The sequence below is a fragment of the Danio rerio genome, chromosome 22 (assembly GCF_052040795.2).
Source record: "Danio rerio strain M-AB ecotype USA chromosome 22, GRCz13ab, whole genome shotgun sequence".
NCBI lineage: Eukaryota > Metazoa > Chordata > Actinopteri > Cypriniformes > Danionidae > Danio > Danio rerio.
Window position 1 is genome coordinate 14,741,891 of NC_141042.1, and position 25,104 is coordinate 14,766,994.

At 35.8% G+C, this 25,104-nt stretch overlaps 1 protein-coding gene across 1 annotated transcript in view; it reads right to left on the minus strand.

Annotated features, from left to right (window-relative positions):
* The window catches only part of si:ch211-246m6.5, a 116,314-nt gene that overhangs the window by 60,431 nt on the left and 30,779 nt on the right, over window positions 1–25,104 (minus strand). The window contains exons 10-15 of the mRNA XM_087304092.1: window positions 22,549–22,825; window positions 20,907–21,109; window positions 19,453–20,390; window positions 10,159–10,295; window positions 4,740–4,901; window positions 1,246–1,347 (exon numbers count right to left, since the gene is read on the minus strand). Of these exons, the coding sequence (XP_087160218.1) occupies window positions 1,246–1,347; window positions 4,740–4,901; window positions 10,159–10,295; window positions 19,453–20,390; window positions 20,907–21,109; window positions 22,549–22,825 (1,819 nt within the window). The remainder of the gene's footprint in view (window positions 1–1,245; window positions 1,348–4,739; window positions 4,902–10,158; window positions 10,296–19,452; window positions 20,391–20,906; window positions 21,110–22,548; window positions 22,826–25,104) is intronic.

The following is a 25,104-nucleotide window of genomic DNA, read 5'->3' on the forward strand; positions in this document are numbered from 1 at the left end:
CCTAATTACCCTAAGCTGCCTAGTTAACTGAATTAACCTAGTTAAGCCCTTAAATGTACTTTAAGCTGTATAAAAATGTATTGAAAAATATCTAGTAAAATATTATGTACTGTCATCATGGCAAAGATAAAATAAATCAGTTATTGTGCTGAAAAAAATCTTCTCTACGTTAATCCGAAATTGGGGAAAAAATAAACAGAAGGGCTAATAATTCAGGGGGGCTAATAATTCTGACTTCAACTGTGTGTGTGTGTGTGTGTGTGTGTGTGTGTGTGTGTGTGTGTGTGTGTGTGTGTGTGTGTGTGTGTGTGTGTGTATATGAGAAATATCACACGAGTAGCAGTGCAATATGGCTGTATATCGGCACTGGTGGGAGGCGTGCGTTGTGCCTTAGTGCCCCCACTAGTGCTGATATACAGCAATATCGCACTGCTACGAGTGTGATATTGCGTTTATACAACAGTTTGACGGCATAATTGGGCATATAAAAATAAAATCAAACATGGAATGTCTCAAAAACCCTTTTGTATGAGGAACTACTTTCTTCCGGATTCAAATCATAAGCTGACAGTTAAACAGTTGAGCAAGCATCTTTTAAACTTTAGATCTGTAGTGTCTGCTTTTTGCTGGCTGTATGTGGGCGGAGTAATACACAAAGGGTAAAGAGGCTGTAGGAGTTCTGATATTGCAGAATATCGCACGGCTATCAGCCAATCAGATTTGAGAACTAGACAGAACTGTTGTATAAATATATATATATATATATATATATATATATATATATATATATATATATATATATATATATATATATATATATATATATATATATATATATAATGAACCATTTTAAGAAATGCATTCAAATACATACATTATACAATAAATGTTATTGTTTAAGTTTTAATTATGCATTATTATACTATTAGACACTGCCTTTATGGTCACACAGGAGACCGGTGGGATCAAACAAATGAATGTAAACACTTTATATTAAAGACAACATTTATGGAAATGATTCTGAGGTTTATGTCAAATCTAATTATTAAAACCTCCAAATACCAATAAGTTTTGTATATATTCATTTATTTTTTGCTGTCTTTAAACAAATAAACAATAAAAAATGATTTAATCCACATGTTTAAAATTATGTGGACATTTTGTATTTTTCACTGTCCCTATGCTAACTGTACACTAAATAAAAAATTAATTCTGTTTCTCATAAGCCTTTGAGTGTATGATTACCTTAAGTTTACAAATTCCAGAAGGAGCCACACATATCTGGCAAATACCATCATAAAGGGTTAAAATCTTGCCATCGCTGTACTGCTGTCCATCATTAGTCACCTGAAGAAGAAAAAGAGAGATTAGGTTTAGATACTAATGCTGAGTGAATGATGATCATTTTTAAACCATGTTTAACACAAACATTAAATTAGCTTTTAAAGAGTTTACACTTAGATTTCGCTTGACGCTATTAGCAGGTTTGGCATGCTGTTTCAGAAGAGAACCCCTGAGCTTGGAGATAATTGAGCCTAGGACATCAATTAATAATTGAGCTCAGCCAAAGGTGAGAGCTGCACCTGCTAAAGGAGGAAAAGGAGGAGATGAGGTGGAAGTCGGGATTCTACTAAAGTACTAAAGTAAAGGCTTGAATCAATCTGATTGGTTTATTGCTGATAACGAATCATATCACATGCTCCTCTTGAAATTAGTTCACTTACTTCGTGATACAGAAGGTTAATCAGTGAAATCAGAAATTTTTAATTTAAATTTATATTTAGCTAATAGTCAGTCTAAACTTTGAACTGACATCTGCTGTGGCTCAAAAGGCTAAATGCATTAATGTATTAAATACTAGACTACAGATATTATTTTAATCACTTATCATCTTTATTACCATAATTAAATGTATCCCTTTCAAACGTAAGTTTTAAATACTCCTGCTGACCTCCCTGTGTTTTTTTTATGTGACCATTTTATAGAATGCATCGCTTTAAAGTTTCCATGGCAATGCATTAAGTTCATTTCAACGTCACGTAAATACCATTGTTTAAACCGTTTAACAGAAACCAAGTAATTTCTTTTATGATAAGTGCTGAAAGGTTAGTCTTTAATGAAGGGGAGAGATTAGAGCTGCTGGATTTACAACATGTTAATTCATCAACCTCTCTCTTAATTTTGCCGTCTTGATAGACATCACTCTGTGTTTTACGAACCATATACATTATGTTTTGCGATTACTTGCTTCTGTTTAACCATTATTAACGAGGCTGTCATTTTGACTTTTTTTTTTTTTTTGGAATTTAATAACTTTGTTGTTATTAATGTAAATAAAACACACACACATATAATATTTTTTTTTTACTAAATGTGTGTATGTTTTGTTCTAACATTATTAATTAATTCAATATTTAATTAAAATTACAAAACTCATAAAAGTTCTGGTTATTTCTACCTCGAACTACCATAGCAGTCTAAATGACCACATTTCATTGTCTGATACTTTTCCCAATGACTTTAAATATGCACGCCTCAGTTGCCTAGCAACTTCCTGATAACCAAAAACATAACTTTCTGTTGGCAAAAACTTTACTTTATATACTTTAAAAACAGCATATTCATTGCTCTAAAAAAGCCTTCCCCCTGCTTGTAAAAGTGAACATGAAAGTGAGGTGCGGACATTCTCAGGTAGTCTAACTTTAGTAGCCTAACTTTACACTTATAGGCTGTATTACCAAAAAGATTGTATTTTTAAGGTAATGACTTAATTAAATATGATGACAGACATGCAATGCTTAATTTTAATATCCCAAAAGAAGTTTTGAACATAAAAATGACATGACAATATGACGTTTTATTTGAGAATGATGACAGCTATGATAATTCGAGGTAAAAAATATTAGTAATGTGTGTTAATAAGTATAAATATTTGTTTGAAAAGACTGATAATACATTTTTGACAAGCCCCGCAAGCTTCTTTCTTTGGCTCAGATCGAAATGCGGGAAAGCAGATTTGGATTTAGAAGCTGATCGTGTGACGCACTGAACATTCTAATCATTATTATAAGGATCTGGGGCTTGAAATTGCAACCATTTTGGTTTAATTCAATATATGCATACTCATAATATATTTGGAAGCATTTTTTTCTAAAAACGTTCACCGATTTGAAGAAATGGTGATCGGCCTTCCTTGCAGTGTAGATCTTATGTTGGTTCTTATGAAAACAATAGTGCAAAAATTAAATTTCTTATATAAATGCTTTGTTTTTATTTGATGCAAACCATTTTTTTATATAGTTTTCCATTTATTTTTCATAATTTAACAGCAGGACTTTGTATATCAGAAAACTCTGAAAAGATGAATAAATGTAATTTATTTGTTATTATCATCATTAATATTTATAATTATTTATCGTCATTGCAGCATTAGTTGGACTGTTGTGTATGGTTTTGTTAGTTCTGATTGCTGTTTTCAAATACAATAAATTCATTAATATAAAATTTTTGGTGGTGCTCATCATTTTTTTGTTGGTGCTCCTACATTTTTGCTAAAGTTGGAAGCACGAGTGCTACCAAGAAAAAAGTTTATTTCAAGCCCTGACATCAGACATGTCCAAGGGTTACATTGTGCTGCAGAAGGTTGTTTGGTTAAATCCTAAATAAAATGATGTCCTAAAGATCATATTCAGTCAGCATAAGCAGTTCTTTTTTGTATTATAAAGTACTTTTTTAAAGATAAGACATGAGATTCAACCCTACACATGCTACATTTTGACTCTTTACTCTATTGTTCCTACAGAATAGATTATAAAGTGGCATGGAAATGAGAAATCTCAAACCCTGCTATAACCTTTCAAAGAAATGTTTCATTTAGCTAATGCAAAATACATATTCGGAATTGCATTTGGTCGATAAACTTCCTTAGTTCACTCTCCAATGGCAGGTGATGCAAAAACGTCCATCTTCTTGTAACACTTCAGAGCACCTTCAGCAACCCCAGTTTGGGTAAATCCAAAAGCGCTGTTAATTTTTCAACCCCTCGGTGAGTGTTAATCCCACAAGCCTCTGAGATTAATGCGAGCAAGAGTGAAGGTGGATTTCCAGATGCATCACCTCACCAACGCACCTTTGCTTTGACCTTCAGAAACACCCTGTGGCGCTTTAAACATTAAAATTTATGTTAATGATTCCCCTCTTCATTTTTTACATCAGTAAACAGGCTCATTAACACGTACACGCGTAGATCAAGTCCCACTTTGGGACAAAGCGATGAGGTCAATGATCACAACACCTCAATTGACTTTTTAATGTTTATGTTAGCCATATACTTAAAGCTAAAGCTAAATTGGTTTCTATATGGGCGTAAAAAATTATTGCGGCTGTCATTCAGGACGAAAAAGCTCCCCTCCATCTCACGCTTCGATGATTTCGATGTGATATAATATTTTAGAAAGCCCAGGCATGCATCGTTTAGCTAGCCCTCAAACAAGCAGCATAAATTCGAGCTGATTTTAACCATTAAAACCCACAAGTGTGAAGGAGACATTCTGCGTAATTACATTTTTTTTTCAGAGTTCAAAGTTGTGCTTCATCTTTCGATCACAAAAGATGGCCTTCCTTTATCAGACCGATGACATTTTGATTCATTCTGCCGGTGCAAAATAAAAAATGGCAGAGGAAAATCAATCACTGAACTCTCGGACGGATCTCCGTCACTGAGATTGATGGACAGGTACCTTTATCTCCCATCTGGCGTAGGGCTGCTCGCTGGCTGTAAAGTCCATCGTGTCGACGGCCATGTTGGTGATTCGCGGGACGGAGCAATCGACCGCTTTAGAGCTCAGGAAGGACGCTTTGGTTCTGCCTTCCTCTTCAGGGATCCAAACTCCGTTTGCATGCTAAAAAGATCAACAAAAAAGACTTCTGAGAAAAGGGATGGCACATTTAAAACAAGACAGTTAAAGGGATAGTTCACGCAAAACTGAACATTTGTGTTTTTTTTTTTGTTTTTTTTTGGACTTCCATAGTATTTGTTTTCCATACAATGGAAGTCAATAGTTACCGGTTTCTAACATTCTTTAAAATATCGTTTTTTGTGTATAACAGAGGAAAGAAACCACCTAAGGGTGAGTAAATAATGAGTTAAGATTAAATTTTTGGCTGACTTATCCCGTTTAAGTGCATGATTACAATTAAATTAGGATGTGATAGGTTGTTTGTCAACAGAAATGTTTTTTATTTTATCATTTATAGTTATTTATTTTTGGCCAGTCTTTAAGTCTTGAAAAACATTATATCCAGTTTAAATTTGTTGTTTACAATTAAACAAAGAAACCAAAAAAAAAAAACATTTCCCAGCAGGCACACAATGTCGTAAAATGTTAATATTAGGTTAGATTTAGGTTGTGACATCAGGTGACCAAAAGTCAATGTCTAGTCAGCGTCTAAGTTATTTTGATTTCCAATAAAAAAGTCAAATGACGTTAATATTTGGTGGATTTTAGGTTTTGTTGGAAAGTGACCAAAATCCAATGTCGAGCCAACATCTTAAACCAATAATATATTGATGTCAAATACTGACATTTATTCGTCAGGTATTGCAACTAAAACGTCTGATAGACATCATGGTGGTAACGTCCACACAACGTCAAGCTTTAACATCATTAGACATTGGGATTTGATTGATTCTAGGTTGTGTTGCAAAGGGACCACAGTCTAACGTTGAGCCAACAACTTTAACCAACATCATATTAGTTATGTTTCCATCCACCTATTTTTATGTGCAATTTGCATATGTGCATAAAAAACAGTTGATGGAAACGCCATGATGTGCATAAATTTTGAAAATGCGCATAAAAAAACTTTTGTGCATAACTGAGTAGGATAAACTTTTCATTTGATAAGAAAAGATGGGCATAAACTATAATGGAAATACTTTTACCGCACAAATTTCAGTATGCGCAATAAAAAAAGTCATGCGATTTTGTTATAGGAGATCATGTGATGATGAAAATGTGTGTAAGTGGACAAACCAGCAGGCTGAGCACACTGTAAAACATCTGAAATGTTGTTTTGGTCATTCTAAAACGCCTTACCATTTAAGTATTAGTGTTGTTATTTTATTAATGACCTCCAGAATCCAGAGCGCCTGTGCTCCGCATCTCACACCTTCAAACGCTACCGTACATTTACTGTGTGTCAGGATTGCTTTCTGAGGATCAAGTCATTTATTAAATCAAGAAAAGATTGACGCAGCTGCTCCTACTGCAGCAAATTAAGTTTTTACTGTTGATATTTGGCGCCAGTTAATCAGGAAGTGACGATTTTGTTCACTTTGACTCAATGGATGGAAACGCTGCTTTATTTACACGTCTTTTATGCGATATTCCAATTTTGCACATAAAGTTCATTCGCATTTTTTGGATGGAAACATAGCTATTGATGTCAAATACTGACATTTATTTGTCAAGTATGGCAACCAAAATTCAACATCTGATAGACTTTGTAACGTCCACACAACATAAAGATCTAACATCATTAGATGTTAATATTTAGTTGATTTTAAGCTGTGTTGGAAAGTGACCACAATCCAACGTAGAGCCAACATCTTAAACCAACGTCATATTGAAGTCAAATACAGACATTTATTTGTCAGTTATGGCAACCAAAATCCAACGTCTAATAGACGTTATAGTGTTAACTTCCACACAACGTCAAGCTTGTAACATTATAAGACGTTGATATTTGGTTGATTTTAGGTTGGACATTGACGTCGGCCTGATGTTGGGTTCTGACATCTACACAATTTTCTTTCCAAACAAAATGCAACGTCCCCACAACATTGGAATACAATGTCAATCTGATGGCATATTGATGTACTGTGCCTGCTGGATTGGTTTATTTATATTATAGGTGGGCATAGATTATTTTTTTTACGAATCTAGATTAATCTTGATTAATCTTGGAATTAATCTAGATTAATCTAGATTAAAATGGCTTGTTTGAATTCTGCCGAAGGCATTCAGATTATGTGTGCTACCCAAATAATAAGTATTTGAGAACGGGTTTCTCAAGCCAGGTGGCGCATTAGACCAGGAGCTTATCTCCTGTTTCCAAAATGCATCACAAACTGCTTGAGAAACTGTTCTACTATGATAATTGGTGATGAAAATAAATGATGTTCAATAAGATGTACTTGTGTTCACTAACTGTTTGTTAAGTTAAACATGATTTTGAACTATAGGCCTACATAAGCTCGAAACAGCGATTTTTGATCATCTTAATCAGACTAAAGTCATAAACAAACTAAACAGAAATGGAATTAAGACATGTGGAGTATGCAGATATTAGTAGCATTATTGAAGTGAACACCGCAATCAAACTATTACCGTCATGTAGGACTTTTCGCCATGCATATTTTCCGACAAGATCCACACAGCAAACACACGGCTGTCAATGAAGGACTGAACGCACACAGACACACAGACGCACAGACGCACACACACATATATCGCGAAATGTGGAAGTTTTTTCGTTTTTTTTTTCATTTGGTGGGCTTTATTAAATTCCATAACACTCTAACCAGTCCTTACTCTTTATTTGTGCCTAATACCCCAGTTTCACAGCTGCATGAATGAAATGTTCGTGAGTTAAAGTGAAACTGCCGAACTGCAGTTAAAGTCAGGCATCCTGCTGATTTGCTTCAGTAGGGCACTTTTTTGTCAGACGGCTCACCGGTCAAGTATACATCCGCGCTAAAATATATAGGTGAAAGTCATTATAGCTTGTGTAGAACAGACCCAGCCCCCCACCCAACTTTGAGAATAGATTAACGACGATATTTTAACTTTTAAATATAACACAACATTTTCGTATGAAAATATGATAAAGCACAAAACCATATGGAACTTTTTTGTCTTTCTAAAGATACAGTACACTTTTTTAAAAATAATCACTTCTAACAAAACTAATATACTTAAATATATTAAATATGATGAAAGTGAAGAAAAATGTACTGTTGCCATCATATTTTTATCAAGAAAGTTAAACATACCCCAGTAGTTCTTGAATAGAGCAATTGAAAGTCAAACTTTTTCTTTATATTCGACAAGAGTTTATCAGAAGTTATGCTAAAATTTTCAGGCATGCATCATATATGCTCGAGTTGTTCCAGTCTGTTTGAGGTAAAACTGTAAATTAGAGCAATCTTCACCTCTGGTCCTTCCTTCTTTAAGAGAAACAGAAACAGCAAGAATAATGAATGTCAAACCAATTTACTCAAATGAAATGACCCCACACAGCAAGCTAGATGCCTTCTGGGAGAAGACGGCGGGAAAAGAAGGGGGCGTTTCGGAAATATTCAAGCAAGAATTCAAATGAGAGGAAAGCAGACAGATTTACATGTCGGGCTGCTTGGTGAATTTAAAGAGAGTCTTCTTCTGTTGAATTATGTCTGGTTTCTAACTGTCATGTTTTGTGTCCCAAAGCTGTATCTGAAAAACCAAATTACAATTTTAATTTTCAAATTAATAATCATAATCAGGGGAATAAAATATGTTCCTTTGGCTTATTTAAAACAACTGGGAAGACCCTAATAAATTCATAAGTTCATAAGTACGAAGACATCTGAAATCATTCAATCAATTCCAAAACTAAAACTTTCAAGCAAAACTGACATTTTAATAAAAGAACCAGTGGTCGACAAAAATCCGGCAATAATTACCAGCACATTTTGTGTGTTTTGCATGTTGTTTACCATGCTGTTTTCTTGGTATGTGCTCTGCTGTGTGATTGATTACTGTGTTTATTGCTTTCTTTATCTCATCACACGTCCCTTATGTCTATCCTCGCATTCTTCTAATTAAATATACAAACAGATGGCAAACAGGTATTAAAAAAGCCTGGGAAAAAATCATAAATGCTCTTTAATGAAATATTAAGGAAGGCTGGACTAGAAGAGTATAAAGTGAGCTCTGCTATTATAGTAAACCCAAAAGGAAATCGAAATAAGTTGCAACTAAAGATTACATTCTTACATCTTTTTTTATTCATATGGAATATGACTATTTTTTACATTATTACTCTTTTAATTATTTCAATATACACCCTACTGAAATACAAAATAATTTAGTTTTTTATATATTTAATATATTTAATATAATAATTATTGTTAATTATTATAATTATAAATGTTATATATAATTTGTTAATAAACTAAATTATTTTTTTTATAATTAAATTATAGTTCATTATAGTTTATTTAGTTAATTATTAGTATTGTATTATTTAAAAAATAACTACGATTTAATAGTTAATATATTAGATAATACATTTTGGATACATGCATATATTAAATGTTTCAAAGAATATATAAATTAACTACTATTTACACTTTTACATTTTTTTATTATTTTAAAAATAGTACAAAAGATTTCTAAAAAAATCAAACTTAAGGGGGCTAAAAGTATTGACCTTTAGAATGACTCAAAGACCTTTTTGCTAATTGCTTTTATTGCAGCCAAACCAAAAGAAAAAAGAAAAAAAAACTTTCTCCAGAAGAAAATATATTATACAAAATACTGCAAAAATTTTGTTTGTTCTTTGTTCCAATAAACATCTATTTTTAAATATTTTTAAAAAATGATAAAAATTTCCCCGGAGGGCTAATACTTTTGCCTTCAACTGTGTAAATTAAATATTTAAACTAAACTGTAATTTTTAAATGTATTAAAAATGTATAATAATAATATATACATACATATATATATATATATATATATATATATATATATATATATATATATATATATATATATATATATATATATATATATATAAATACCACTCTGTGCTCCAACATTAAGCATGTCAAAATAAGACTATTATGTAATTCTTTATCTACTAATCTGTTTTAATCATTTTTATTACTGGTTTTAATTTGTTTTGTTTTTATTTTCTTATAAAATTACTTCTCTTATGTAAATGTAAGTTCCTGTTTATGTAAAGCACTTTGAATTGCCACTTTGTATGAAATATGCTATAACAACAAACTTGCCTTGCCTTTTATAAATTACCAAATAATTTTTATTTTAGGGATTCATTACATAATTATTAACATATATAAATATGAAATGTATCCATTTTATTGAGTCTCACCTTCAGTCTAATAACAAGACAAGCAAGGTCAGAGGAGTCGATGAAACCCAGTCCGAAAACTCTCATGCTGTCACAGTCGAACTCACGGACGTCACACAAACCGCCATTCTCCAGATCAGTGACTTCTACTGGCTGACCTGAAAACAAACAAACAAACAAATTCACACTATAGAACAAAATTTCAACTTCAGCTTCATTTCAACCACAGAAAAGCATTATTAATAACAGCACTACTCAGACCCTCAAGGAATTCATTGGTAAATTTAACGCAAACTCAAGCAAATGGTACAAATGTTTGTAGATTTCACGATTTTTTATAAGAACTTAGCATTTATTTTCAAACAATTACAAATTGGATGACTTATTATTTATTTGTTAAAAATGACAAAATAGACAACTTTGTATGTCTTTTTCAAACAAAACTGATGACTAAGCATTTATTAAACAATTACAAAACGGATGACTTATTTACTTCCCAACTATTACAAAACAGACGACTTGCCATTTATTTTCAAGCAATTACAAAATGGACAACTTAACATTTATTTTCTAACAATTGCAAAATAGATGATTCAGCATTTATTTTCAAACAATTACATAGATTAATAGATTTCCATTCATACGCATGCGAATGCGACTCACTGGAAGCGCAAGCTCATGCGACAAGTTTCGCAGTTCACTGTGTTGGAAAGTTCAAGCTTGGTGAGCTCTGATCTGCAAAACTGATCACGAAACTGCGTGAGACCAATCGAAGATCAAAACATGACCTCAGTGTACTGAAATTTAAAATATTGACCATTGCTCGCTTTTTTAAATCATCTTGTTTCATCTATCATCTCGTCTAATTATCTTGCTTAATCCCGCCCCTTTTCGCAGCACCATACAACAGAATTTTGCATGTTCAAAGTCTAGTTTGATCGCAACACTAGCATTTAATTTCAAACAATTACACAATGAACAACTTTATTATTTATTTTCAAACAATTACAAAATGGACGACTTGGCATTTATTTACAATAATTACAAAATGGAAGACTTTATTACATATTTTCATACAATTACAAAATGGATGACATGGCATTTATTTTCAAACAATTACAAAATGGATGACTATTATTAGTTTTCAAACAATTACAAAATGGACGATTTGGCATTTATTTTTAAACAATTACAAAATGGATGACTTTATTATTTATTTTCAAACAATTTCAAAATGGACGGACGACATGGCATTTTTTTCAATTACAAAATGGACGACTTTATTAATTGTTTTCAAGCAATTACAATATGGACAACTTTATTATTTATTTTCAAACAATTACAAAATGGACGACTTCATTATTTATTTTCAAACAAGTGGTAAAATTCTTAAATATGATACAGCAGACCTAAGGAGTAAATACTACTTTCTCTCTGTTTCTCTTAGTGTTTTGTTTATATAAATTACAGAGGTCAATGTTTCTCTGGGTCTCATAGTTTTATGATAATTTAAGAAGTGTATATTCATACCAAAACAATAAAATAAAGGCAAAATCTGCAAAAACTTGATGCAAAGTAAGTCATTTTAATTGTGAAATTCGTTTTTTTTTTTTTTTTAATGAAATCCTGGAGGGGCTGATTGGTTGCCTCTATGAGGCGTGGTCTATCAATGGGGTGGAGTCTGTGAGTGGACATGGCTAGCAACCTCATATAAATGCACACACTCATGCATTTTTGAAGTCAAACAGTAGTTTTGATCAGGATCACAAGGTCAAAACCAATGCACTGCTTTGACATTCAACTCAACATCCTCACAAAACACCCACAGAGACAAACAAGTCTACAAAAAAAAAAAAAAAAAAAAAAAAAAAAAACTGACGGACTGCAGTCAACTCATTCTTGATTCATGGAAATGGCACTACAGGAGTCTTGTTAAACCCAGAAACTCCATTGTAAATTCAAGTGCGGTATTTAATAATGTTGAAAAAGCCTTGTCCTTCGCAAAAAACCAACGGTGAATAAAGTTTACGAGACTCAAATGGAAAAGACAGAGACAAACCAAAGTCATTTCAAGATGCATTGACACTAAAAAAACAAACAAAACAACACAATCCCGGCTTTAAGCTATACAAGATTCAGACTGCCGGAATCTGACCTTGCCAGTCTGCATTAAAATAGGCAAAGGATTCATAAGGCAAACATTACGGCATAATTAGAGCCTGGGAATACAACGTTCTCCATAACCGAGGCTCTTGAATAATGCAAACGAGTAAATACAAGCTTGTTTCCGCCTCTCTCAGGCCTTATAAAACACAGCATTTAATATAGTTCCAGCGACTCCTGAAATGACTGTAGCGCGGGAGCATTACGCTTGATTAATGCCATTATCGCTCCCATCTTGGCTCATTTCAAATCAGTGTTTTTATTACCAGATCGTAACCTTACGTTGAGATCTCCGCAGGGTGGAAGACTATTTAAATCACATATCCGAGACGCAAAGCAATGTGGATGTGCTGGGACAGTTTTCTAAACTAAGGCAAAAGTGTGTATCTATAAAAAAACAAAAAGAGGAGGAGGGAGAAGGAAAGAAAAGATATCAGAGAAAACAGTCCTCGGAGGAGAACAATTAAGTACAGAGTGAGTGTTAATGCATTTTAGCCTCATCAAAGAACTTTCTCCAGATGGTCTCATTTTGTGGAATTTTGCACTTGGTATGAATGATAATTTAATAATTAGAAAAACAAAATCACCCCCTTGATGCTGTTTAGTAGAGATATACTAGGATCAGAGAGAATATTAAAAGATTTGTGTGAGTCATGTAATGTAGATATCAAATTTTGATATAAAAAATAACTTAATATTTTAAAACAGTAATAAAACATATAGTGCGTGCACATTGGCAAGTTTTTATGGAAATATCTGCACACAGCCAATTGAATTAAATAATTTCTAAAATGTATAATTCTGAAACTATTAAAACGGAAGATGATGCATTATCTTGCAATCCCAGTTGTAAGAGCAAGAAATAATAACTTGACTTCTAGTTGATCATTTGAAAAAAATGGCAGAAGGTAGATTTTTCTGATGAATCATCTGTTGAACTGTATCCCAGTCATACTGCAGAAGACTTAATGGAAGCCGCATGGACCCAAGATTCTCATAGAAATCAGTCAGGTTTGGTGAAGGAAAAATCATGGTTTGGGGTTACATTCAATGTAGGGGCATGCAAGAGATCTGTAGTGGATGGCAACATCAACAGCATGAGATATCAAGACATTTGTGCTGCCCATTACATTACAAGCCACAGGAGAGGGCAAATCCTTTGGCAGGATAGCGCTCCTACTCATACTTCAGCCTCTACATTAAAGTTCCTGAAAGCAAAGAAGGTCAAAGTGCTCCAGAAATGGCCAGCCCAGTCACCAGACTTGAGCATATCTGAGGTAAAATAGAGGAGGCACTGAAGATGAACCCAAAGATTCTTTATGAGCTCTGGGAGTCCTGCAAGAATGCTTACTTTGCCATTGCAGATGACTTTATTAATAAGTTATTTGAGTCATTGCAGAGATATATGGATGCAGTCCTCCAAGCTTACAGGAGTCATACACAATATTAATTCGTTTACCACTGCACCATGACTTTATATTCTGTACTTGCCATTATTTCTGTTAAGTGACTTAGACTTTTGCCTAAGCAAAGTCAGACCTTTTGTCTAAGCAAATTAAATAATTAAAAATCAAGGCATGATCATATTTTATTTTGGTAAAATAGGAGTGATCTAGAGGCTTTTGCCTTTTATATAAAATTAACTAGAAGTCAAGTTATTATTTGTTGTTCCTAACACTTGAATAGGCGAAAAAACTTTTGTCAGGTAGTGTGTATATATACAACTTTTCTAAATATGTAATAACAAATGAAATCACAAAGTAAACATTAGAAAATAAAGATATTATTTTATGTATAATAGTTATGTGTATTTTTTAGTACCTCTACGAACAAATTTATAATCTACCATAAACATTTTTTAGGCTTAATCCTTGATAAAAAAAATAAAGAAAATAAATGCATTATTATCCAATAAAACTTTTAAAATCATTGTGTAATTCCTGTTAACATACAGGCCATAGAATGATACGTGTGAATATGAGAGTCTATACACAATTAGAATGATATATAATTAAAAAAAAATTTTTAAATATCATTGACAGTTGAACCAAGAACCATTAGAAACTGCAAAGACATTAAAAACAAGAACAACAGCAGCAAAAACAAACAAACAAACAAACAAACAAACAAACAAACAAACAAACAAACAAACAAACAAACAAACAAACAAACAAACAAACAAACAAACCAAAAAAAAAATGCATCATCCTTAATAGTGGACAACCTTGCTAAATTTCCAGCTCAGCAAAGTCAGAAAGGTGATTTTCAGCCTTTTCCTATGATTCACTCTGTAACAAAGCTCCAAAAATGCAGATCTGAACCAGACAAGCCTCCAGCACTGACGCAGTGTACACACACAAACACAGACACACACACATTCACACATTGTCCCTGACCGGCCTGGAAGGGAGCGTGAGAGATATTCAGGAGTTTTTAATCTCTGCCACAAGGGCGAACGCTTGTGCTTTGTGTTTGAAGAGAAATGATAAATGAGGAGCGATCAGATGACTCACTGAACCTGCTGTGAACAAAATAAATAAATAATAAAAATAAAAATGAGTCAGAGATGATTCTAAGCGGAGTCCTTTCTACAAAGTGTGACCCCTGCCTTATGGCTGAATATCACAACCGAAAGAAGACAGAAAGTAAGGTTTTCCGGATTGTTCCACGATTGAAAGAAACCCAGATACTGTATGCACAGGTGTTGAATCTGCTCTGATTGCTTGTTCTATAGACTTGATTTTCACTCTACTCCTCTTTATTTTTCATATTTCCAGTCTCATTGAGAGCCGCAAATGATTTCCAGAACATCCTTCACATTGGCAGTAATAGCATAAAATGTACCGCCAGACTGAGAGGAAGCAGTTTTATAGTCTGTGAGAAAATGAAATTGAATCCTTTTAGTTTTTTTCACCCAATTTATCAAGTTCAAGGTGAATCTAATGAACACACACCCTAAAAATGTACGCAGTATACACCATTCTTATACTATAAGCATAATTGTCATTATTTGCTTGTACTAGTGTATTTTCAAACCTTTATGGTGTTATTTAGCTTTTTATAAAGCTTAAAGTCATTCATTCATTTTCGTCCGCTTTTCCAGGGCTGGGTCACAGGGGCAGCAGTCTTAGGAGAGAACCCGAGGCTTCCCTCTCCCCAGACACTTCCTCCAGCTCCTCCAGGGAGATCCTAAGGTGTTCCCAGGTCAGCTGAGAGACATAGTCCCTCCAACGTGTCCTTGGTCTTCACCAAGGCCTCCTCCCGGTGGGACATGCCTGGAACACCTCACTAGGTAGGTGTCCAGAAGGCATCCGAAACAGATGCCCAAGCCACCTCAGCTGATTTCTCTGTGGACTTTTCTGTGGAAGAACAGCAGCCCTACTCCGAGCTCTTCACCCTATCTATGAAGGTGTGCCCTGCCACCCTGCGAAGGAAACTCATTTCGGCCACTTCTATCCAAGATCTTGTCCTTTCCATAGGTGAGAGTAGAAACATAGATGAATAGATGACCGGTGAATCGAGAGCTTTGCCTTTCGGCTCAGCTTCTTCCAAAATTATTCATATATAATTGTATTTTAGCATCACATAATTGTGGATGGCGAAGCAGTGGTGCAGTAGGTAGTGCTGTCGCCTCACAGCAAGAAGGTCGTTGGGACGCTGGTTCGAACCTCGGCTCAGTTGGCGTTTCTGTATGGAGTTTGCATGTTCTCCCTGCGTTCGCGTGGGTTTCCTCCGGGTGCTCCGGTTTCCCTACAGTCCAAAGATATGCGGTACCGGTGAATTGGATATGCTAAATTGTCTGTAGTGTATGAGTGTGTGTGTGAATTAGTGTATGTGAATGTTTCCCAGAGATGGGTTGCGGCTGGAAGGGCATCCGCTGTGTAAAAACTAGCTGGATAAGTTGGGGGTTCATTCCGCTGTGGCGACCCCAGATTAATAAAGGGACTAAGCAGACAAGATAATGAATGAATGAATTATTAAAAGATTTTCTTTTTTTTTATTTTAAATGAGATGCTAATGGTCTAATCTGATTCCATGATTAATGCTAAGCTAAGCTAAAAGTGCTCCCACCAGACCAAGAGGTTGGCTGAATGGATTGAAATGGTAACTGTTTATTCTTAAGAGAGTTGTAAAATAAGCCTATTTCTCAATCCTATGTTTCCCAGAGATGGGTTGCGGTTGGAAGGGCATCCGCTGCTTAAAACTTGCTGGATAAGTTGGCGGTTCATTCCATTGTGGCGACCCCGAATTAATAAAGGGACTAAGCCGACAAGAAAATGAATGAATGAATGAATGAATGAATAATTGTGGATGACTATAGACTGAACATTTAATACAAAAGCACGCGTGCTTGTCACATAAATGTACAGCTAAAATGCATAAAACATTTAGCAAATGTTTTTTAATTAAATCTGTGTAGATTAATTGTAGTCTTAAATTTCGGCTGTCCAATCATTTAATGAGAAATGCACAATGGCGGTTCATTCATCAATCTAAAAAGGTAAGGTCACAATAAGGACAATGCATTATGGGATTTGCTGTGCTCTGTTGTATACTCCCCCTTGGCTAGCATGTTACAGACAAAAAGATGGTAGTATATTAGCATGCTATAAATCATTGAACCAAATGTGAGCAGTGAGCACAAACAAAGTGTAGCCCAACAAAAATCCCCATTTGACTGGATGAAGCTATAAAAACAGTTTATTTAACATATCCTAGAAGTTTGGTTGTTTAATCAAATAATGAGCAATGGACATGTTTGTGTACAATCATCAATCCAAAAAGGTAGGTCATGCCGACCACAATCTATTGTGAGACTTATGTGCTCTCCTGAATACTCTATCCTCTGGCTGATGTAGAAATAAGAGTAACATATTAGCATGCTACAAATCACAAGGCCAGAATCTGAGCACAAACCCAAATTGTATTTCAGCAAATATCCCCATTTGATGGGATGAAGTGCAAATAAAGTCAACCCAAAACAATTAAGCATAAATGTGTCATAGGCTTCTGGAAAAAAAAAAAAAAAAACGAAACTAATGGATGGCGTTCCCAGATGTGGAAGAGGCATCATCCGATGATCAGTTGGGCAATTAAGCAGATTTATCTAGCCGTCCTCCCTGTGCTACCTTGCACGTTGATCCTTGCGTGGTTACCATAAATCAGAGCCCGCTCTCCGAGAGGTTGAAAAACGTCAGTCTGTGATAAACAGCCCTCTCTAGCGGACCTAATCTGCTTGCTAATTTGTGTTAAAACTCCCATTTCGTCACTGAGGCAGCCCCAGGGAACATGCAAAAAAACGTCGAGGGAGATAAAGGCTTAGTGAAGATCCCAATGTTAATCAGTGAGCCAGTATGGGCGCCTGGCGCTGAGCCAGGCGTTAGCATACCTGCATAACAATATCTCATTTATATGAAGGTTGGCTAGGAAAGATAAAGGCACTTCTGAGCCTTGCCGCTATTGCCAGAAACAATCAGAAAATAAACATGCTCAGTGACTTTGCCGCTTCGAAAGAAGTTCCATACAACAATTCAAATAATTCATATAATCAATAAAAAACACACTCGCACAAACGTGCGCCATCTGCAGATTCTTTTGAAGACCTGCTTGGGGGAGAAGGAAATTATTTCTTTTGCACAGTGTAAATACAAAGAATGCAGAACAACAGCATCCAAAGCAAATATAATTAAAAGGAACTGAAAACAAACAACAAGACACATACATGCTTGATGAAAAGCGTTGGCTCAGGAAAAACAAAATCATCTAATGCCATAGAAATGCTCTGGCAACTTGGCCACCATCTGGTAATAGCAGCTGTAGTGAAGACTGTACTTGTGCCAGTGCAAAAGATTTTAATTACACACATTTGGCCAAAAGAGCAGTGAAAGGACTGACCCACAGAGATCCAACATCACAGCACACTAGATAGTCGTCTACTTAAAAAAACAATGCTTCTAAATGCGATGATAAATTGCTATAAATCAGCTGCTATTTCTTCAGTGTGCTGATTTTGTTTCGCTTATGTACTATAGAGTACCATTTGTTCACCATTTTCTGTAAGAATTCTGGAGACATTCCACCTACTTTATCTGCAGGAACAAGATGTGAAATTGGAAGGATTTGCTAAAGGTAACTTCTTCCGAGAGATGCAGAGAGATAATGGCCCTAATGATCTTATCAGAGTCTCCTCCCAAGTTTACACTAAAGTTAAAGTCTCACAAACTGTGGCCAGATCTAACCAGATTCTAAAGTATCCAATCTAGAGACCAAATTATCTAAGACAAATTACATTACAATTATATTTAGTACTTAGCAGATGCTTTTAACCACAGCAACTCACATACACACCACGGCCTGGGGTGCAGTTGGGGTTTTGGTGCCTTTCTCTAAGGACTCACCTCAACAATGGTACAGTATTGAGGGTGGAAGAGAGTGCTGGTTATTCACTCAGCCCACCTACAACCCCCATCGGTCCTAGGACTTGAACCTGCAACCTTTGGATCACAAGTCTAACTCTCTAACCATTAGGCCAAAGCAGGATTAACACCTTAAAGTTGATACTGAATTGAATTGAATACCAATACATATCCTTTAGGAAAAATCCATCAAGTCCAGTGAGAGTGAGAACATAAGATAACTTTGATGCACAATAGCAGTCCCAACTCAGATATTACAACCTTACAGGTATGGCATGTCACACAAAGCATGTTTTAGCACTCCATTTTACCAGTTTGTCAACACGCATCTCAATAGTTTCTCATGTCATGAGAAACTTAACAGTAAATGCTTAAGAGAAGCAAAAACAACCAAGTCAACTGAGATATGAATAAACAACCTCTGATCAATTAAACCCCTTTTAGACCACAAATCCTTTAAAAGACTCTTCTATGTCCAGTGAGAGTGAGAACATATGTAGATTTCCCCAGGCCACCAAAACAAAACCTCAAAGACAACTTTGATCCTCAACTGCGGTCCCTACCTTAAATTTCACAACCCCCTGCAGGCATGTCATACAAAAAAACATGTTGTAGTACCCATATGGATGCTTAATGATCACATTTTTACCATACATTTTGCCAAGAGGGGTGTCTGATAATCTAGGGGAATTACATTTGAAGCAACAGATGGATAGATATCAAAAGAATCACTTACTGATGGTGAGACTGCAGTCGTAAAAGCTGTAGCCTGGATAACACTGACATCCCCACTCTACACATTGCCCGTTCCCATTACAAAAGTTCGGACAACGCAGGGCCATTGCAATATCTGCCAAAGATTTGGAAGCTTCTTGAGAACTCTGGCTCCGGTTCTCCAGCCATTTTCGCTCACATTCGTTTTCCAGGAAGGGCACGAGTGCGTCCTCCCAAGCCAAATCATCTTTCAACTGAAGATCCAGGATGCAGAGATCCACAGCTTCTTCCAGGCGCCGACCCAGCAGACTCTTACATACCGTGCCCACGGTTGAGTTGGCCAAGGTCGATTGGCAGACCTCCAAAGCTTTGGCAGAAGTGAGACCGCTAGGTGTCGGCCAGGAAGGGTGGGCAGCTGGACGGCTGGAAGAGCGGTGGTCATCTGGAAAGAAGTAGGCGAAACTTTCGAGGTCAGTCTGGCTTAGAGCCTGGAAGGTGTAAACAGGATGAAAGTCAAGGGTTTGTCTCTTTAGCCTTGGTGAGGGTACCTTAGATTCATTCAAGTGTGGAGTGTGAACTTTAAATAATGAGTCCAATTCCAATTCCCTGACAGAGAGAGAGTTGTCTGCCAAACCACTGGACAACTGAGACTTCAGTTTAGCACCTTTCATCTTCAACTCTGATGCTTCAGCCAAAGCCTCCCGCTTCTGGACGTTACGGGTGGAGAAGGGTTTAACAGCATACTCAGCAGTGGCGTCTTTGAAGGGGAACAGGGACGTGTAATCTGTGTTGTCGTAAGATAGGCAGCGAGAGACAGGAGGTGGGTTTAATAGGCCTTCTGAGGCGCGTGTTGAATGGAGGGACAGGCTGTATCCCTTTTGACAAGCACAGAAATTCCACTTTATCTCCTCATCCACGGCAGGTGGCGTGCTGTCAAACAGGCTCTCCCCAGGCGCGATCCTGACACGGAGAAATAAAACAAAAATATGACTGTCTCAAATCAGCCTTTGAATTAAGCCCTCAAGCACTGCGTCAAGAGAGGATTTAGAGTTCGAGAAAGGTTAGCCCATTAGATTAGAGATTTTCCCCAGCTTTAATTATATTTGACATTAAAACGAGCAAATCAAGGTTAAATGGTGATGCAAACTCTCAGCTGAAACTGAGCCGGTGTAACAAGTCTCCTAACTACTACAGCTTGTTTGACATCTTTGGAAAGTTTTTTTTGAGCTTGGAAACTTTCTGTACATATATCTGCGTATATTTATGTCTTCTAAATCTTTCATAGTTCTTACAGCTTCAAATTTCTGACATCACTTAAATCCGCAGGTATACCTTCAAGGACCTTACTCCTTCAAGACAGTTCTAGTTCTGACGAGATTTATTACCCGTCCTGAACTCAACAGATCAATTATGTACCATATATTGCTTCTAGTGAAAATATAGACTATTTGGAGGTTGAAAAAAAACATCTCTCACCTCCAGCCTTCAATGAATTCCACTAGGTCTTTGTCACGAGAGCTTGTGCCTGCAGGATGATGGAGGTCATTGTGGCTGTTCCGGTCAAATAACCCGCACAGGCCTCTGGTGGCATTAAAGTCCTGACTTGGAGCCCTGACGGACAGACTCATTCCCCAATCGCTGACGTCTGCTCTCACAAACGCACCTGAGGCAAAAACCATCTGTGGGGGTCAAACAAAAATCATCCAAATTATTTCATATCCAATTATAGATATTAAAGAAAACTAAAAATACATTTAGACTGACCTTTAAATATGAATGGTAGGTGTTTAGTGTCAAAGTACAATATATTACAGATTTTTTTTCCATGTACCATGTTAAAAATCCTTTTTATTTACATTTACAATTATATTTATATTTTATACACACTCACACACATATAAAGTTCCACTTCCTTTTCACGAATGTAAAGGAGAATTACATAATTTAATCTAGCATTTGATACAACTTCAATCATAAACTAAATGCGCATTAGTTAGTAAAAGATCTCGTTTCCCTCCCACCTGGCTGTGAGGATATTAGTGGCAATTTGTCAGGAGACTACATCAAAATATTACAAATCTTGATTAATTTAGCCATCACAAAACACTTGCTCATTCAAACCGTCTCACAATGCAACAATGACAACATCTGCTGCACTGACAGACCAATGGTCTGTGGAGACCGAGCACTTTAAAATCCTTTTGCAGAAAAAAAATATCAGTCGCTTGGATGAGATCCGTATTTACTTTTCAGGCAATTTTGTAGAGAAATTGAAAATCTGCCTGTCTTAAACTTGAACTGTATACATTTCACAGTGAGCGTGTCTGGGATTTCCTGCGTTTGCATGTAAATGAGATATCACACAGTCTATTGACTATTACTTCTAATCCATGCAATACTATGAGTTTCAAAACTTTTTCATTCAAAAGTGAAACTTTATTTTCTTGATTTGATTGTTTTTGCTGCTGCATAAGTACATATTTCTTATATTTATATAAGAAAAATCATATATTATATTTATATATATATATATATATATATATATATATATATATATATATATATATATATATATATATATATATATATATATATATATATATATATATGAGCAGCAGTGCGCCCACCAGTGCCGATATACAGCCATATCGCACTGCTACGAGTGTGATATTGCGTTTATACAACAGTTTGACGGCATAATTGTGCATATAAAAACAAAATCAAACATGGAGAGTCTCAAAAACCCTTTTGTATGAGGAAATACTTTCTTCCGGATTCAAATTATAAGCTGACAGTTAAACAGTTGAGCGTGCATCTTTTAAACTTTAGATCTGTAGTGTCTGCTTTTTGCTGGCTGTATGTGGGCGGAGTAATACACAAAGGGTAAAGAGGCTGTAGGAGTTCTGATATTGCAGAATATCCCACAGCTATTAGCCAATTTGAGATTTGAGAACCAGACAGAACTGTTGTATATATATATATATATATATATATATATATATATATATATATATATATATATATATATATATATATATATATTATTATTATTATTATTATTATTATTATTATTACTTACAATTTTACTAGCTACCAATGTATTGGAATGCATCCATACCGTGACTTTCTTCCCTTGATGCGTCTCGTGGATCTTAATCCGGTTGGTCACAGATGCTCCTAAGACCTTGATAGACAAGTGTGGACGTGTTTCCTGCAGCTGCCCATTGCACATATCAAAGGTCACGACCTCATTGCCTTCTCGAGCAGCCACTCCACAGGTACAAGCCACGGCGTAATGCCGGCTTCCACAATCCCACTGCCTCGTGTGGACCTCGAACACACGCTTTGTGCTCTTATAAAGCAAAAATGTGCCTGTTTGCTGGTTCTCGTACCGCCTGGGAGAGAAAATATGGTTTAAGTACTTGCATTGTATTTGTTAATGAAGCTTGCTTGTCATTGTAAATACTGGGGATTTCAGATGTACTGTCATGTATACTGTCAAAACAGTCAAAAACATTTAAATTCTAATCAATTTGATGTCAAAACCTTGGGATCCATTTGACATCCACACATTGATGCCTTTTTAACCACTAAAATAAAAACACAAAAAAGTATTAAGCCGCCTTTCCACTGCACACAACATTTCGAGATGACTGTTGGAATACGCTCCTTTGTGGCTGTCGCCCAGACTATACAGTTTTGTCATGCACCATGGGAGAGACGCTGTTCTCGCAGTGTCCGAAATAAAGGAGAACAAAAGCAAGAGCATTTATTCTCTGTGCATTCACCGTGGTTGAACGAATAAATACTAGAAACTCTAAAAATTTTGGAGGGAATGTGGAGACAACATAAAAAACATTATTTTTCATTACTCATTTTTTTAATATAGACATTTTTTTCTGATTCCAAAAATAATGAAAAAATCTGGACCTGCTTGGACAACACTGAAATACATCATATCCGGTCTGCATACCGTCTAGTCACAGGAGTTCAAATATTTTAATGGATCTGCAGCTCAAATCGGATTTGAATTTACCACATATGGAGATGATCAGAACCCCATGCAGCTCCCGTACTACTCTCCATTGGAAATGAATGACTTCCGGTCTGTTGCTTGTCGAGTGCATTGGAAAAGAGGCTTTAGAGTAAAAAAAGTTTCATTCATCTGAAAATTCAATTACAACATTACAATGTATTGTGTATCTCTACAATGCATGTAAACAGTCCTGTTATTGATTTTTTTTTTACCTGTTTTTAGACACCAATGTTAGATATCAATTTAATGTCTATCCACTTGTTAAGTGGTGACGTGTTTGTGACGTATGTATACTTTGGAAAGAGTTTCCGGGTCCAAGCCGTCATTCATTTGAGTGGAGAAATCATTTGTTAATGATCATGTTTTATTCCTATCACACATTAAAGTTAATTTTATATAAAATCGTAGTGTACAAAACAATCTCTGGGCTTGCTGCATAACAAATACCAAAAATGTAACAATTTCTAAAAAAATTATCACTTTCTGGCCATCGGATATTAGGCATGGACATATATATTGCGATCGTGATTTTGGAAAGCATTAAATCGCTTTGTAAACGTTCATTATCACCATTTCATGAGTCTCCCCATTCAGTTGAACAGAGCGCTTGGACCCGGAAGCCGCTTCGCGTGACGTCACACTTAACAAGCGGATTGGCTTCAATGCCAATTGACATAAAACTGATTTTTGAATCACTCACTTTCAGATGATTTCGATCATTCAGTTTTTGACCTTACAAAGCTTGTTGGGTAATCTGCTCACCAAGGCTGCATTTATTTGTAATTTGTGTTTTTATTTAGCGCATTTATTGTGTACGGACATACACCTGAAGCGCTTCACAATCATGAGGGGGGTCTCCCCATACCACCACCAGTGTGCAGCATCCACTTGGATGGTGTGACGGCAGCCATGGTGAGCCTGTGTGAATTGTAGCCTCAGTTTCCTGTTCTTAGCTGACAAGAGTGGTGTGGTGTTCTGCTGCTGTAGTCCATCCGCCTAAAGGTTGGACGAGCTGTTCGTTCAGAGATGCTCTTCTGCATGCCTTGGTTGTAACAAGTGGTTATTTGAGCTACTGTTGCCTTTTTATCAGCTGGAACCAGTCTGGCCATTGTCCTCTGGTCTCTGGCATCAACTAGGCATTTGCATCAACAGAACTGCCGCTCACTGGATATTCTCTCTTTTTCTGACTATTCTCTGTAAACCCTAGAGATGATTGTGCATGAAAATCCTAGTAGATCAGCAATTTCTGAAATACTGAGACCAGCCAGTCTGGCACCAACAACCATGCCACGTTCAACGTCATTTAAATTACCTTTCCTCCCCATTCTGGTAACCGTCTTGACCATGTCTACATGCCTAAATGCAGTAAGTTGCTGCCATGTGATTGGCTGATTACAAATTTGCTTTAATGAGCAGTTGCACAGGTGTACACATCAACACATATTTAACCTCGTAGATAAACAAAGACACATCCAGTATTACTCCAAAAAGTCAAGGTTATTAAAGCGAAATTAATTTCAAAAACCTCCATGTGCACTCTTTAAGCAATCCCTGAAGTCAAGACAGTAGCTGAATACAACATCTCAGAGGCTTGCTTGAACTTAATAGCAAAGTGGAGTAGAGGCAGGAAAAAAAGAG